Genomic DNA, 17,302 nt, shown 5'->3' with positions numbered 1-17,302 from the left:
CTTGTTTCTACGGGGCTGGCCGCGCAGTCCCTGGTTCCGATGATACAACTGTATTTCTGATTTTTGTTTCCCGGTCGACATGGCAGTCATTGTTGTCGTTCCTCATATAATTCCCCCCCCCCCCCCCAGTGTTCGAATACGAAGTATGCAAATTGGAACACTGGAAGGTTTGCACCTTTGAGGACCCCACTAATGAATTGCTAGACAATCTTCAGCTCGATAACAGACTTCGCTTCCCCTTAAGAATTTATGCTATCGAACAAAAGACTCCTTAACAATTCTTTAGTGGTTTGCACTTGTGAACGGTTGGGTAACCTTTGTTCTATAGCAAACTTAACTTCCTAGTAGGAATTTTGCTATCGAGCCAAAGATTGTCTAACCGCTCCGGAGTGGTTCTTAGATTGTTTGCCCTGCTATTAAAGGTCTTATTGCTGTTGTTGAAACTTTCTTCATAGTATGCTTTCTGTTGCTGCCTCGTTAAAACTCTTGTCAGAAAAACCCAATTGGGACAAAAACTGGACGAAGGGAAAAAGAGTGCAGCACATACTTTCAGTACAGGTGATGTTTGTCAGCAATAATATCTCTTGAGGTGTGCCACGTTCCAGTTGTTGTGCAACTTTTGTCCATCTTGATTCTCCAACACGTACAAACCTTTCCCGGTGACAGTAGAAACCCGGTAGGGGCCTTCCCATGTTGGACCTAGCTTCTCTATGTTGAGCTCCCGGGTGTTTTGAGTTACTTTCCTTAGGACCAAACCTCCCACTTTGAAATAACAGAGGTTGGCTCTTCGATTATAATATCGTTCCATTCTCTGCTTTTGGGCTTCCATCCTTATATGTGCCAAGTCCCTGCGCTCATCGAGTAGCTCCAAGTTGATTAATATTGCTTCGTTGTTTGACTCTTCATTTACTTGGAAATATCTTAAGGTGGGCTCCCCTACTTCCACCGGGATTAAGGCTTCTGCTCCGTACACAAGGGAAAAAGGAGTTTATCCTATGCTTGATTTGGCCGTTGTTCGGTACGCCCATAGCACACCAGGTAGTTTCTCATACCATTTACCTTTCTCCGCTTCCAACCTTTTCTTGAGATTTTATATAATCACTTTATTCGTTGACTCTGCCTAACCGTTTGCACTTGGATGGTAGGCAAAGATATGATTCTATTAATTTTCAAGTCTTCAAGAAACTTTGTGATCTTTGCGTCTATAAATTGTGCCACATTATTGCATGCTATCCCTTTTGGTATTCCAAACCTACAGATTATGTTCTCCCATAAGAAATCCACCACTTCACATTCGTCGATCTTCTGATAAGGACCTACTTCAACCCAATTAGAAAAATAGTCAATTAAAAATAAAAGAAACCTTACCTTACCGGGGGTCAGTGGCAGTGGTCCGATGATGTCCATTCCCCACTTCATAACCGGTCACGGAGATAGAACTGAGTGTAGTTGTACTGCCGGTTGATGTACCAATGGTGCATAGCGTTGGCACTTATCGCATTTTTGTATGAAAGCTTTGGCGTCTTGTTCCATGCGGGGCCAATAATATCCTGCCCTAACCAGTTTTAGCACTAAAGAATCTGCGCCTGAATGGTTTCCACATACCCCTTCTTGGACTTCTCGCATAACGTAATTAGCTTCGGATGCTCCCAAACATCGGGCCAGCGGGCCTTGGAAATATTTTCTATACAGTTGGCCTTCTTTAAAGCTATTTCGTGCTGCTTTAGTGCGCAGCGCCCGGGATGCCTTGGAATCTTCGGGAAACTTCACGTGCTCGAGATAATCGATGATCTCATTCCTCCCATCCCAGACCAAATTAGTCGTATTTAACTCCTATTAGCTATCCGCATCTAGGATCGAGTGTATGAGTTGTACTACCATCCCGGAATCTGATCCCTTCATTTCCGTTAATGAACTGAGGTTAGCCAATGCATCCGCTTTTGCATTTTCTTCCCTCGGGATATGAGTAATTGACCACTCCTGAAATCGAGCCAGCAGAGCCTGGATACCTTTACTATGTATTGGTTTTGAAGATCCCGTAGACCTGATTTGCCACCAGCTGGGAGTCACGTTTTATTTCTATGACCTCGGAATCTAGTCCCCGGGCCAATTCGAGTCCTGCAATTAAAGCCTCATACTCTGTTTTATTGTTAGTTAAAGGGACCATTATGATGGCTTGCCTTAGGGTTTCTCTCAAAGGCGTGATTAAAACTACGCCAAGCCCAGACCCCTTTACATTGGAGGCTCTGTCCGTAAATAAGGTCCAAAATCCTGATGTCGATTCTGACACCATTACTGCTTCTTTAGTCTTTAGAGGTAGCAATCCCGGACTGAAGTCGTCCACAAAGTCGGCCAAAACTTGTGACTTAATCGCAGTCCTTGGTTTATATTCTATGTCGAATTCACTCATTTTAACGGCCCATTTGGCCAACCTACCCGAGAGTTCGGGTTTGTGAAGGATGTTTCGCAGGGGAAATGTGGTTACCACAGCTATCAGGTGACATTGTAAGTAAGGCCTCAGCTTCCGAGCGGCAACTACGAGAGCTAAGGCCAGCTTCTCCAAATACAGGTAGCGAGTTTTTGCTCCCGTTAAAATTTTAGTAACGTAATAAACGGGAGATTACGTACCTTCATCCTCACGGACCAAAACTGCACTTACCGCTACTTCCGAGACTGTGAGGTAGACTAAAAGTGTCTCACCTTCCTTCGGTTTTGGAAGTAATGGAGGCTTGACAAGTATCTTTTCAAATCTTTCAAAGCCTGATGGCATTCCAGGGTCCATTCGAAGTTGTTTTTCTTTTTGAGCAGCGGGCGAAGAAACGGTGGCATTTCTCTGACGACCGAGAAATGAACCTGCTCAAAGTGGCCAATCTCCCCGTGAGCCTTTGGACTTCCTTCACGCTTGACAGCTGGTCCGGGATGTCTTCGATGACTTTGATCTTATCGGGATTTACCTCAGTCCCCCTTTGTGATACCAGAAATCCTAGGAACGTGCCGGAGCTGACCCCGAACGCGCACTTCTTAGGGTTAATCTTCATGTTATGCTTCATTAGGATGTCAAAAGTTTCTTGCAGATGCTTAAGGTGATCATCTATGTTCAATGACTTAACGAGCATATCGTCTATATAAACTTCCATAGTTTTCCTTATTTTGTTTTCCAAACATCTTGTTTACGAGCTGCTGATAAGTGGCTTCGACGTTCTTCAACTCGAAGGGCATCACATTATAGCAATATGTGCCGAAATTCGTTATGAACAAAGTCTTTTCCTGATCCTCCGGGTTCATCTTAATTTGGTTGTACCCGGAATAAGCATCGAGGAAACTCATTAACTCGTGCCCGGCTGTCACATCAATCATTTGATCGATATTTGGCAATGGGAATGAGTCTTTCGGGCATGCCTTATTCAAGTCCTTATAATCTACGCACATGCGAAATTTATTGTTCTTCTTAGGAATTACTACTACATTAACTAGCCAATCTGGATACTTTACCTCCCGGATTGAACCGATATCAAGTAGGAGAATTACCTCCTCTTTGACGAATTTATTCCTGGCCTCTGCAATAGGGCATTTCTTTTGTCTTACCGGAGGGATATTGGGATCCAAGCTTAACTTATGTACGGCCACTTCTGTTGGGATACCTATCATGTCTGCATACGACCACGCAAAACAATCGGCATTATATTTAAGGAATTCGATAAAGCCAGACCTGAGCTCGGGGTGTAGTCCTATCCCCAAGTGGAATTTCCTTTCTAAAGAACTTTTCAAACAATGCAATTTGCTCGAGCTCTTCAGCTGTGGATTTTGTTGCATCTGTATCTTCTGGTACTTGGAAATATCTCGGCACCTGATAAGATTCCGACGCTTCTTCCCCCTAGCTAACTTCATTTGATATGGGAGCGGACACCGTTTATTATAGTTGCTATGCCCCGTGCTCCTTCCTTTTACTATTGGAGACCGAAATTGCATTCATCTCCTTTGTCGCCGGTTGATCGTCCCTTATTTGTTTGATTCATTCGGGCATTGGGAATTTTAGCAACTGATGATACGTCGATGGTACAGCTCTCATCTTGTGCAACCACGGTCTTCGCAGAATAATATTCTATCCCATATCACCGTCCACCGCTTCAAAAAGAGTTGTCTTCATCACTCTTTCGGCGTTCGTAGGAAGCAAGATCTCTCCTCGAGTTGTCACGCTTGCGAGGTTGAATCTGGCGAGGAGTTTTATGGACGGAACTATGGTTCCGGTGAGTTTGACTTGCTCCAATACCCTCCATTTTATGATATTGGCCGAAATCCCTGGATCCACTAGAACACGTTTGATTTTAAAGTCTAATAGATTTAAATAAATTACAAAGGCGTCGTTGTGCAGTAGCAACAGTCCATCTGCATCCTCCTCCGTGAAAGTGATGTCGTCTTTAATGACTTCGCGGAGTCTCTTGCTATGAGTTACCGATACTTTCATCTTCTTTGCTGCCGAGAAGTTAACCCCGTTGATCTCGTTCCCCTCGAAGATCATGTTGATTGTCTGGCGCGGGGGATCTTCCCCTGCTTTCGAGGGTTCTGCGTTGTCACAATTGCGGCCATAGTTGTACTTGGCTCAGTCACTTAAGAATTCTCGAGATGTCCATTCTTCAATAGCGTTGCAACTTCTTCACGCAGATGTCGGCAGTCCCCTGTCCAGTGGCCATTTGTCAATGATACTCGCACCACAAATTGGGATCCCTCTGGCCGGGATCGGACCTCATCGGCTTCGGGAACTGTGCTTCTTTAATGTTCCTCATAGCCGATACCAACTCTACTACACTAACGTTGAAGTTGTATTCTGACAGCCTGGGGTTGGAAGGATCCCGTATACATGATGTTTCTTTGTCCTGCAATGATTTGTTAATCCGACCGCGATCCGTTCTTCTATCGGTAACGAACTTGTCTGTCGACCGAAAACCTATGTCGCGACCTTCAGTTCGTTCATAGGACAAAAACCGGCCCCTCGAAGACCGTCTATCTGTGTCAAAATCGTCTTTTGATTTTTCTTTATTCTTCTCCCGACCTTTTGCCAACGCCGAGAAGACAAACTAATCATCTTCAATCCTTATCTAGGACTCGTACCGGTTGTGAACATCCGTCCAAGTCGTCGCTTGGAACTCAAGCAAGCTTTCCTTCAATTTACGGGAAGTGACTGAACTTCTCGGATTCAGACCCTTGGTCAATGCTTCAGCCGCCCATTCATCTGTAACAGCCGGGAGAAACATTCTTTCCTTTTGGAACCGGGTGACAAATTCCCGCAGCAATTTGGACTCTCCTTGTGCAATTTTGAATATGTCGGCCTTTCGGGCCTGCACCTTTCTGGCACCGACATGAGCCTTATTAAAAGAGTTCGCGAGCATCTCAAAGGAATCTATGGAATGCTCGGGTAACAGCGAATACCACATCAGGGCTCCCCTCGTGAGAGTCTCTCCAAATTTCTTCAGCAAAACCGATTCAATCTCGTGGGGAGCTAAATCATTCCCCTTCATTGTCGTTGTATAGGTGGTAATATGCTCCTGAGGGTCTGAAGTTCCATCATACTTCGGCACGTCGTGCATTTTGAACTACTTCGGGATTAATTTTGGTGTTGCGCTTGGTTTATATGGCAACTGAGTATACTTCTCTAAGTCTGGCCCATTCAGCACCGGTGGTGCACCCGATATTTGGTCCATGCGGGCATTAACTTCTCTCATAAACCGAAAGAGTTCGCTTTTGAAGGGATCGTTCTCGTTGTTGTGATATGGCCTGCTCCCCCCAGCCCCATCAAAGACGACCTCGCCCCTCGGGGTGTTGTTGTCGACCCTCTACCTTGTTTGATTTGTGGGAGCACCGGGAGGAACTGGACCTCGCCCATTCGCATTATTGGAAGCACCTGACGACGTTTGCTTTAGTTCTTTCATGACCTTATCATGCCGTGTGTGATGGCCAAGAATGGCCTCTTGTTGCTCCTGCATGACTCTTACCGCTTCAACAACATGCTCCTCTTCGGCGTCATCAGGGTAGCCTCCCGAACATGACATGGATACCGTCTGCCGTGGATCGGCGTGACATCACTTCCCTCGTTGCGGGTATCGCTGATCGAATCCTCACGCTGAGGTTGGTCTCCTTGGACCTCAAGATTGTATGTATTGTTAACACCATTATCTGCCATTTTATGTGATTTTTTCTAAGAACAAATAATCAAAACATGTTAGTAAAAGAGGTAAGGATCAACTTAATTACACGACTATCTAGGCCCCACGGTGGGCGCCAAACTGTTTTATCCATAAAATGATACAGTTGAATTTATATGTGATTTTTAAATAAGTAAATTAATTCGATCCTGAAATAATAGAATAATTGAATAAATACACAATACTTAGCCTCGAAACGAAGATAAAATCGTAGAAACAGTAATTCCGGGAGCAGAGCTTCCGTGCACAGCAGTAATGAAATCAAGGAATATGAAGATAAAATTGTATTAAGCTTTGAATTGATTGTAGCGTAAGTTTTTTCAGAAAAGTCGTCCACTTATAATGATAACGAGGCTCACTATTTATAGATGCACCTAGGGAACAAGGTCCTAGGATCATGTCCTTCTTTAATATCAATTATGAAGGCCATTGATGAAGGCGTAACAGTGAGTATAAATGACAAATTCTCTGTAACGGACAGCGCACTAAATGCTGTAGAATATTCTCCATTAAATATCACCGGGCGGAGGGTATTTATTGGATCTTTACGAGTGTCATTCTTTCCGGTGACAAACGGGATAATTGCCTTCGGTTCTAACTATCCCCTGCCTTAGATTCCACGTGTCACTCTCTTAAGCGGCTACTTAGCATAGCATATTTTACCCTATATAGTTACACACTTACTTGAACAGATAATCCTACTTATAGTGATATAACTTCTAACATGCAGGTGACTATTACAGAGACTGCGGAAGCCAAGTATCCGACATTGCTTTCGGGACAGTAACAAGGTGGCGCATGCTCTAGCACAATTAGGAATTTAGAATGCTCTAGGGGTGGCAATTTGAGCCTAAACCCATCCAACCCGCCCAGAAATTAATGGGTTGAGTTACAAATATTTTAGCTCATGGGTCTATTTGGGTTGAGCCCAAGTTAGCCCATCATTTTTTATAGCACATTCTGACCCATGAAGTAGCCCAAATACAACCCATGAAGCTCGCCCAAAATAAAGAGATCTCAACCCAACTAAAGGCTTTTCTAGAAATTTACTAAGTTGCCCCATCATTAGTCATGTATCTAAGTTTAAAAATGAGAATCAAGGTTTTTAAGTTTTGATGTAAAAATGAATAATTTTGTAACTGAGTTATGGTAAAATTTACTTATTTAGAAATAACATAAAAGATATTTTTCAACTTACAAATTTTAAATACTAATTTGTTATTTAAAAAAAGATATTTTGATTCTGAAAATACTAATAATATTTTTTTTTGAAAGGAGTGAGTACTTCTTAAGTAGGGAGTAGGGCTTCTTGTGTTACATTGTAAAGAAAAAATAATAACTACATAAATATATATAAATCAAAGTTTGTACAGAAAATTCTCTGGGTTGTTTTTCTCTAAAAGAAATCGACAAAGTTTTCTGAAAAATTCGTGTGGCTGGAAGACTCTTTTCTAAATGAATTGTTTATGGAACAATTGTAACATCAGGGGGAAAAATTCAACTAGCCAAACCTTTATCTTGCACAAAACGTTTCTGCAAAAGATTTTCTGAAACATTGTCTTTTTTTTCAACCGCTATATTCTTTGCTTTATCTTTTTCTTTCTTTTACACTTTTAAGTAGTTATTTAGTTTTAGAAAGTTATAAAAGCTCATAAATAGTTGAGTATAAGATTAATCCATATGTGTTTCTCAGTTAAAAATTTAAAATTAGATATATAGTAATTCATCGTTGTGTATGGAATGAATAAATTATGAGGAAGCTAAGAAAGTAGGGAACATACATAGGTGTATAAAAGGTAAAAGTTTTATTTATGCAAGATAGAGCATTGTTCTAAAACATGGGTCAAGTTGGGCGGGTTGGGCTATGACCCATTGTTTAGCCCATCTTGACCCAGCCCATCTTAGCCCAATTATACTTTGGGTTGGGTTAGGCAATACCCATTTAATGACTCAACCCATCTTGACTCGCCCAAATTCAGCCCAACCCGCCCATTTACCCCCTAGAATGCTCTATCCAACATGTCCATCAAAGTTGCTCCTATAAACTCTATCAAAAAAATCCCAAAAAGACAAAAATATTAGGCCCTACTAAGCAAGTTTCTACGTTTGTTTGTAACAGTTTAGCTAAGCTTGATAATTTATGTGTACTTATAACCTGTTTCTAAAATTAACTTATTTTGAAAAGTATTTTTCACAAAAGTGTTATTTAAAAAAGTACTTTTGGTGAGAAACGATTTGAGGTTTGCTAATTAATTTGAAAAGCACTTTGAAGCAATAGTTAGTCTCTGGCCAAGCTTTTAAAAAGTGCTTTTAAGTGTATTTTTTTCAAAAATTCTTTTAGAAAGAAACTATTTTTTATGCTTTTCAACAAATATTTTTGCTTCTACTCGGAAGCACTCTTTTCCTTCTAAAAACTTGCCAAATACCTTAACTTTGAAAAAAAAAGTATTTTTGACAATAAATAAATAAAAAAAGTACTTTGGCCAAAATGAAGCTTGGCCACACAGGCTATCAGTGACCTTAGTATTAATGATCACACTTCCGCTTTCATTAACCTTACAACTAATATAATACATCTCTAATATTAGTAATAACATTTTTTTTCCTTACCCCAAAAAATAGTTCAGGGGTCGGAGATAGATGTCTCATCTAGCACCTATAAATACCCTTCTTGTAATATTATTATGCAATGTTCAATAAGTCAATTATTATTTTAGTAGATAGGGACCTCAAGGAGATGGTGGTAGATGCTAAGAGGGTGAACGATATATTGATGGTTATTAAGCTAGTGGTTGGTGGGCTCACTTTAAGCATGATTAGTGCTTACGCCCCGCAGGCATGCTTGGACGAGGAGATTAAAAGGCACTTTTGGGAGAATTTGGATGAGCTGGTGCGAGGTATTTCGCACAACGAGAAGTTATTCATAGGAGGTGATTTTAATGGTCATATTGGGGAGACGTCTAGGGCTATGATGATGTGCATGGCAAGTTTAGTTTTGGAGTTAGGAATGAGGGTGGTACTTCTTTGCTGGATTTCGCTAAAGCTTTTGATCTGGTGGCAGCTAACTCGTGTTTCCAGAAGAGTGAGGACCATTTAGTCACATTTCGGAGTACGGTGGCCAAGACTCAGATTGATTACCTTCTTTGTAGGAAAAGTGATAGAGTCTTATGTACTGATTGCAAGTTTATACCGAGCGAGTGGCTTTCGACCCAACATAGGCTCTTGGTAATGGACTTGGAGATCAAGAGAGAGAGGAAGAAGAGACCGGTATACGACCAACCTAAGATCAAGTAGGGAGCCTTGAATAAGGACAAAGCTCGGGTATTAAGGGAGAAGTTGTTGGCTATGGGAGCCTGGAGGAGTAGCGGGAATGCGAGTAGTATGTGGGCTACGACAACGGACTGCATTAGGGAAGCTGCGAGAGAGGTGTTAGGGATTACAAAGGGTTACTCGGGGGGCACAAATGACACTGGTGATGAAATAGAGAGGTCCAACGAAAAGTGAAAGCCAAGAAATCGGCATATGTAAAGCTAGTGGAGAGCGCAGATGAGGAGGAAAAGAGGACGAATATAAGTGTTATAAAAATTCAAAGAAAGAGGCAAAGTTAGCGGTCACGGCGGCCAAGAAAGCAGCATTTGAGCGCTTGTATGATGAACTTGGGGGCAGAGTTGGTGACAAGAAATTGTTTAGGCTAGCCAAGGTTAGAGAGAGGAAGGCTCGGGACCTGGACCAAGTGAGGTGTATCAAAGACGAAGAAGGCTAGGTATGGTGTAAGAAATGTGTATTAGGCGCAGGTGATAGATATACTTCCATAAATTCTTGAACGAAGATGGGGACAAGAACATCGTGCTTTGGGAGTTGCAGAACTCAGAAAGCAAGCTTGATTTTGGGTTTTGTAGGCACATTAAAGTTAAGGAGGTGATGCAGAAGATGAGTAGGGGTATGCCGACTGGGCCCGACGAGATTCCGGTGGAATTTTGGAAGGATGCGGGTCGGACAGGTTTGGAGTGGCTCACTGGACTGTTTAATGTCATTTGTAGGACGAAGAATATGCCCGGAGAATGGAGGCGGAGTTTGATGGTTCCGTTGTACAAGAACAAAGGAGATGTACAAAATTGCAACAACTATAGGGGTATTAAGCTGCTGAGTCACACTATATAAGTGTGGGAGAGGATAGTGAAGAGGAGGGTGAGGAGGAGTATGTCTATCTTAGAGAATCATTTTGGATTCATGCCGGGACGGTCGACTACTGAAATTATTCATCTTATGAGGAGATTGATAGAACAGTATAGGGCGCGGAAGAATGACTTGCATATAGTGTTCATTGACCTAGAAAAAGATTACGACAAAGTCCCAAGAGATGTTTTATGGAGATGTTTGGAGGCTAGCAGAGTCCCGGTAGCGTACATTAGGGTAATCAATAATATGTACAACGGAGCTAAGACTAAGGTGAGGACGGTAGGAGGAGACTTGGATAATTTCCCAATGGTGATAGGGTTGCACCAGGGATCAGCTCTTAGCCCATTTTTATTCGCTCTGGCAATGGATGTGCTGACGTGACACATCTAAGGGGAGGTGCCATAATGTATGTTATTTGTAAATGACATAGTGCTAATTGACAAGACGTGTTGCGAGGTTAATGCTAGGCTGGAGGTGTGGAAACAGATCCTAGAGTCTAAAGATTTCAAGTTGAGTAGGAAAAAAAATAAAATACTTGGAGTGCACGTTCAGTGTTGGGATGCATAAAGTTGACGTGGAACTAAAGCTTGATACACAAGTAATCCCCCCCCCCCTAATAGATAGTTTTAAATACCTTGGGTCTGTAATACCCTAAAGGAGAGATTGAAGAGTATGTTACTCATCGTATTGGAGCAAGGTAGATAAAATGTAGACTCACATCTGATATTTTATGTGATAGAAATGTACCACCAAGTCTTAAGGATAAGTTCTACATGGCGATAGTTAGACCGGGTATGTTGTATGGAGCCGAGTGCTGGCCAGTCAAAATATTTCATGTCCAGAAGAAAAAAGTAGCGTAAATGAGGATGTTGAGATGGATGTGTGGATATTAAGTTATTAGGGACAAGGTGGACGTGGCTCTTATGGAAGACAAGTTGCGAGAATCGAGGTCGAGATGGTTCGGGCATGTGAATAGGAGAGACATTGATGTCCCAGTTAGGTGTGACAAGTTGATCATGGCGGGTCAGAGGAAGGATAGAGAGAGGCCTAAGAAATACTGGGAAGAGATATTTAATAGGACATAGCACTACTTCACTTTACAGAGGGCATGACCCTCGATAAGAAGATGTGGAGATCAAGTATTGGGATTGTGGGTTGACAAGTTTCTCCTAATCTCACCAGCAGTATTAGTTTACTATTCCTAGTTCCTTGTTGGTACACGATGCGTCATTCATACTGATAGCATTGGCACTATTCTTGTATTTTTCTAGCCTTAGATCTTTGTTATTACACGGCTATTACATTGTTGTTATTATTGTTTGTTTATTGCTCCTTTTTGTATTCCTGAGCCAAGGGTCTACCAGAAATAACTTCTCTACCCTCGTAAGGTAGAGGTAAAATCTGCGTACACAATACTCTTCCCAGATCCTACTTGTGAAATTTCACTAGATTTGTTGTTGATACTTACAAACGTTTGTGCCTCATAATATTTAGCCTATTTAATCTTCAGCAAGTAATCAGGTTTGGGTTGTTGACTATTCTAAATGAGTTTTCTTTAGCCAATCTATCAAAGTCATTGATAGATTCCCTTTTGCCATATTTCTAATTAACATCATTTAACTTTTACAAGTCTTTACTAATCTAGACTTTGATTGACAGTAAAATCATAAATTGCCTCACGCTCAACATTCGAATAAGAAACCAATGCTTTTATTTTCCTTCAACAAAAACACAAAGTGAACTCCAAATATAAGCCAAAAGTACCTAAAAGACAAGGATCACTGGAGCAACATTTCAATTTGGTTTTGGTTATGCTTTAGGATGATATTATTTTTAAAAGGTGCTTTAAACATTTTTGTAGAAACAATTACATAGTCGTATTAGATTTTAGATTCATCCTTAGATTTCTTAATAAACAAAAGAAATGGTTACACTAAATTATTTTAAAACACTATCAAAGTAGTCTTTGAAACCAATACAACTTATTCCTACGAACACCATCTTATCGTATCATCACTCTTTATAAAACCTGTTCTATTTCATTTGAACATATTAAAAATGCACATAAAACATCCAACTAGGTAAATTAGAACATAACCAATAAGTAATTGTAAAACAGCTTATATTGACAAAAGAAGGTAGAAACAGCTATTGTACTATTGCAAACTCCAAACAGCACCTACACCATTTGAAATAGCGGTAAAAAAACATGTGCATTTTTACTCCAACGGAAAAGGTGTTTTACTATGAAGATCAATGAACTACACCACATACAGCAGTGCAGTACAGTACACATGCAATGGAGAAGAAAAATAAGGTAAAACCAAGAATTATTACATCCCGAAAAAAAAAATATTATCTCCGTTCACTTTTACTTGGCACGTTTTGACTTTTCACACCCCTTAAAAAATAATAAATAAAATACTTAATTTACTATAATACTCATATTAATTGATGCATATTTTATTAAATTTAAAAATATAATTTAAAATGAATAATAAATACTGTAAAATTAACAGGAAAAAAAATTATGTTCTCATGTTATACGTAAAGTGACAAGTAAAAATAAAAATATATTTTAATATACCTATCAAGTAAAAATGAACGGAAGAAATAAGGGTCAAATATGTCCTTATAGTATCAAAAATAATTTTAAAAATACCTTTCGATATATTATCCGGATATATCAAACCCTACTATAAGGCAAATATACCCTTATTTTTAAGGGTTCACTTACAAAAAATACCACCCGGCCCAAAGTCCACCCCAATTGCTTCTCTCTCTCCTCTCTTCTCCTCAACTTACTGTTATGAACACGACCGGAATCTACATCGGCTAACTCGTCGTAAACCATGGAGAACCTTCAGATTTGTCAACTCACACCTTCTCTTCTCCTTTCTCTATTACCTATATAGACATTTGTATGCGGATCTGGAGAAATACATAAAAGAGGCCGGAGATCTGAAAGTTTTGGATCTGGATTTTACTGGATCTGACCGGAAATACATTTTCCCAGCGAGTCATTTGCTCTTTTTTTCATATTTTCCTTTTATTTTACGAATCTGGAAGGGAAACGAAACAGATAGCTGAAACTCCGATCTTGGTGTTTGGTCGGAATCTTGTCGATGAATTTTCCGGCGACCTTGTGCGCATGTTCCCTCTGACCGCTGCTCCATTGTCTAACGCCTTTGTACTCAGGCGACTTTTATTGTTCGTCTGTTAGTTACTTCATTTTTCAAAACCAAAATTTTGGACTGTGGTATTGAAATTAATCTAATTGGTTTTGGGGTTAGATTTTTGAAAATCTGCTAGAATCTTGATATCCAAACTTATTAAATTGCTGGAGAAATTGAAAAATTTTATTATTGCCATGGTCTCATCGACAGTGTTGAGATTGCTCATCGGGTTTACTAACTTTGTATGTTCTATTTTGATGTTCCTATATAGTACATTTTAAACAGTTCCGGCGAACATTCGATAATTTATGCACAATCTTTATTTATTGTTTTTGTAACTAACAAGGGAACTTGGGGCGGGTAGTATTTTTTGTAAGTGAATAGGGTAAAAACAAGAACAGGTCAATTTAATCTGGTGCAGCCACGTATAAAAAATAAGGGTATATGATCAATTTAATAATAGATAGATATATTTGACCTTTCTCCGTTTATCCAATTGCTTTAAACCTAAAAAGCTAGGGCGAATTTAGAAAGTCAAGCCTGATAAAAGGATAAACCACTAGTCTTGAGATACGCAAATTTAAACTCATATTTTTAAACAATTTACTCATCCAATTCTTTATAATTTGCAACTTCTGCCATAGTGACAACAGTTACTTGACTCAACTTCTCATCATTGACTGCAACAAGTTGTTCATTTTTTTCGTTGCATCCGTTGGGTCTTCCTTTTGAGATGAATTTTAAGAAATCGTTTCTTTTAGTATGCTATTACGGTTATTTGCTTATTAGTTCAATTTTTAAAATGTGAAAACAATTTGTAAACGATCCTTAGAATGTAAAGAAATAAAGATCTGAAGTATGGGGTTCTGATGTAGCTCGAGTAGTGAAAAAAGGAACTATCGGGCAACGAAGAACACCTTTACTGTTCCAGACATTCAACGGTTCCCACAACCATGTATGTGGCAACACCTGCCTTATGTCTGGTTCAGACACATAGCACAACCAACTTTTAGACACAAGGGTCAATCTAACAATTGTTATGATCTTATTTTGTTAAATGAACACATACCAACTAAGACAATAAAACGATAACAGCCCTAGCAGTCTTTTAGATGTACATAATACTACTGTAGTTTTCATAAACGATAAAGAATTTAAAGGAACTGAAACAGAGGCAGATGGTAATCTCCAGGCGTAGAACAACACTTTACATCTAAAAATTACAGATAATCAGAGGCAGGATGAAGCAGTTAACAAAATTTGGAGGTGTGCGTAACCCAAAATTCGGGAATCATTTTTCTGTGACAAATTAGGGCTTTAAACACCACCTTCTGACAATTTTGGAGAGACCATAAAAACAAGGCAAAACAAAATGCCATGTAGTTTATGAGGCCCAACTCCAGGAACATATCCACCAAACGAACGAGCAGATAATTTCAGATTTCACACAAAATACCTACTTCTACCTGCTACCAAGTTCAAAATTGAAAATAATTGTTGCTAAAATGCACCAAATAGCTTAAAATTCTGGATCGGCCTTTACCTAATCGCCAATACCAAAAATGATAAAAAGATAAAGAGTAAGAAGAAAGAAAAAATAATATGGAAAAGGGTGATTGTTGCTCATATTCTATGGGTGTAAAAGGGTCTTTCATGCCATGGCGATGGCATTCAGTACGAGGAATTTTTTTCTAATCATCGCAAAACCACCTCTTTATAAATTAAAAAAAAAAACTCAAGAAATAAATATCCAGTTTTAAATGTTCTATAAAAATAAACATGTTGATGTAAAAATGCACAAATAGATCGAGGCAACAAAAAATAAAATAAGACCTAAAATCTGCAAAAAAAAAAAATGGTATCTGGAGTGAGAGATATCCACTTATTCTTGTGAAAATAAATTGAAGCTTACAGAGTATGCGTCGATTGTAATAGCATTTATAGAAGAAGAACTGGGGTGAACCCTAATTAAGATTCCTTGGAACAAGTCATAACAAGGCTGGTTTGACAGCATAAGGCTTCGTGTAGGCCCAGATGTAAGGTTTATTTGGTTTGGGCTTGCACTGCAACTATACCTTGGTCCATATTCAGTTTTTGGAAGGTGTTACTATTAGTTCACGTGTTAGTACTAGGGGTGTACAAACCGAACCGGCAAATCGCACCAAACCAATTAAAAAATCCGACTGGATTTGGTTTGATTTGGTTTGGTATTGAGTAAAAAAATCTGAACCAAATCGACATATAAATATATAATTTTTTATATATAATTTTAAGACTTTATATAGAATTTTATTTAAAAGATGTCTAGAAATATTTGAGATCCTCTCATGGGATATAATATTTAATAGAACTATAAAGTGCATTCATTTTTATTTACTTTAATTAAATAGATTGTATCACTTTCTTATTATGTGTTATTGAAATGTGTCAATCATCTCTTTGTTCTTTCATATTCATATGTCAAGATTTATTATATGTTTTTCGAATTTGAAGTGGTATTTCGATAATCTAAAATTACATAGAACATATCATTATTTAGGTATCATCTTGATTTTTATGTTTAATTATTAAATTTGATTAATCCTGAAAGCGTACATCAACAAAAAATTATTGGTAGACGACTAAGAAAATAAACTATTATGTGTTACTAAAAATAATTCTCCCGTAAGATCACTTTAATAGATCATATGTTTGTTATTTTTTTTAATTTTTAGTAAACATATATTCACTAATCAAAATTTTATCTATAACTTTAATAATGCAAGATTGAAATAATATTCATGTAACAAAAAAATTCGAAAACCCCAAAAAATCCGACAAATTTTGATAAAATCCGAACCAACCCAATCCATATACACCCCTAGTTAGTACAAAGCTTTTTGAGAAGAGAAAGAAAAATTAACCCAAATAGCCGTCCACTTAATCTCTTAAACTGAAAATAGCTGGCTAATATATAATATATGTATAAATTATGTATACCGACTAGAAAAAGTAAACAGTGAATCTGGTAAGTTATTTGTGTTACAATTCCAATGAGAAATAATCATCGCATAATAATATTACAATTAACTAGCCATATAACAAAAAAATTAACACACAGGTAATGCGGCATTAAAAAAATTGCAGAAATATGACACTTTTTGGGTGTTCTTTAACTTTTGACTTCCGCTTGCCCCATGGATAGAATTTTAAGGTAAAAAATTAAAAGTGTTGCCCACGGGGCAAGCGATGGGAAACACCTGTTAAACTTGAAGTACTGACCATAATGCAAGAGGGAAAAAAATTAAATATCATCCAGTTTGACGGTTATTTGTGTACTTTACCTTGTGACATTATACTAAATAAAAGTATTTTATAATTAAAATGCCCTAAAAGTAGGCAACTCACACACAATGGTGGAGGCAAGATTTTCGCTAAGTAAGTTCAAAAAATAAAAAAGTAAAAAACTAGAGAGATTGTGGCTAGTGGAAATTGAACTAGCGACCTCACAAAAATTGGGCTATACTTTTGAGTTGTGTCAAGAGATTCAAAATTTAATATATAAAGGTCACAAACAGATTTTGCATTATATGTACCGTGTAATCTATATATCTATATAATCTAGGGACATTAGCCAGTGACGTGGCACATCTCTTTAACAAGGAATGCTATTTATCTTTTTTTGTCATTTTTTGCCTTTTTTTCAATTTGAGTATATAATGTAAATACATAAAAACAACAAACAGTTGTGAGGGCAAATCAAGAGTT

General features: G+C 38.7%; 1 protein-coding gene and 1 non-coding gene across 2 annotated transcripts; both read right to left on the bottom strand.

The window, feature by feature from the left end:
• Positions 1-5,096: 5,096 nt before the first annotated feature.
• On the bottom strand, positions 5,097-5,585 carry LOC138901424 (uncharacterized). Its single transcript, XM_070189185.1, has one exon. It carries the CDS (start codon positions 5,583-5,585, stop codon positions 5,097-5,099), a length of 489 nt encoding a protein of 162 aa, XP_070045286.1.
• Positions 5,586-15,173: 9,588 nt separating this feature from the next.
• Positions 15,174-15,264, bottom strand: LOC117274678 (small nucleolar RNA snoR8a). Its single transcript, XR_004504826.1, has one exon. It is a non-coding gene; the product is annotated as a small nucleolar RNA snoR8a (small nucleolar RNA).
• Between the last annotated feature and the right edge of the window lie 2,038 nt (positions 15,265-17,302).

This window comes from Nicotiana tomentosiformis, chromosome 11, assembly GCF_000390325.3.
Source record: "Nicotiana tomentosiformis chromosome 11, ASM39032v3, whole genome shotgun sequence".
Lineage (NCBI taxonomy): Eukaryota > Viridiplantae > Streptophyta > Magnoliopsida > Solanales > Solanaceae > Nicotiana > Nicotiana tomentosiformis.
Note: the sequence above shows the minus strand (reverse complement) of the source record. Positions and strands in the feature narration are given on the sequence as shown.

Coding starts and splice junctions, on each gene's coding strand:
- LOC138901424 (XM_070189185.1), bottom strand. CDS start 5,585: ATGCACGACGTGCCGAAGTATGATGGAACTTCAGACCCTCAGGAGCAT.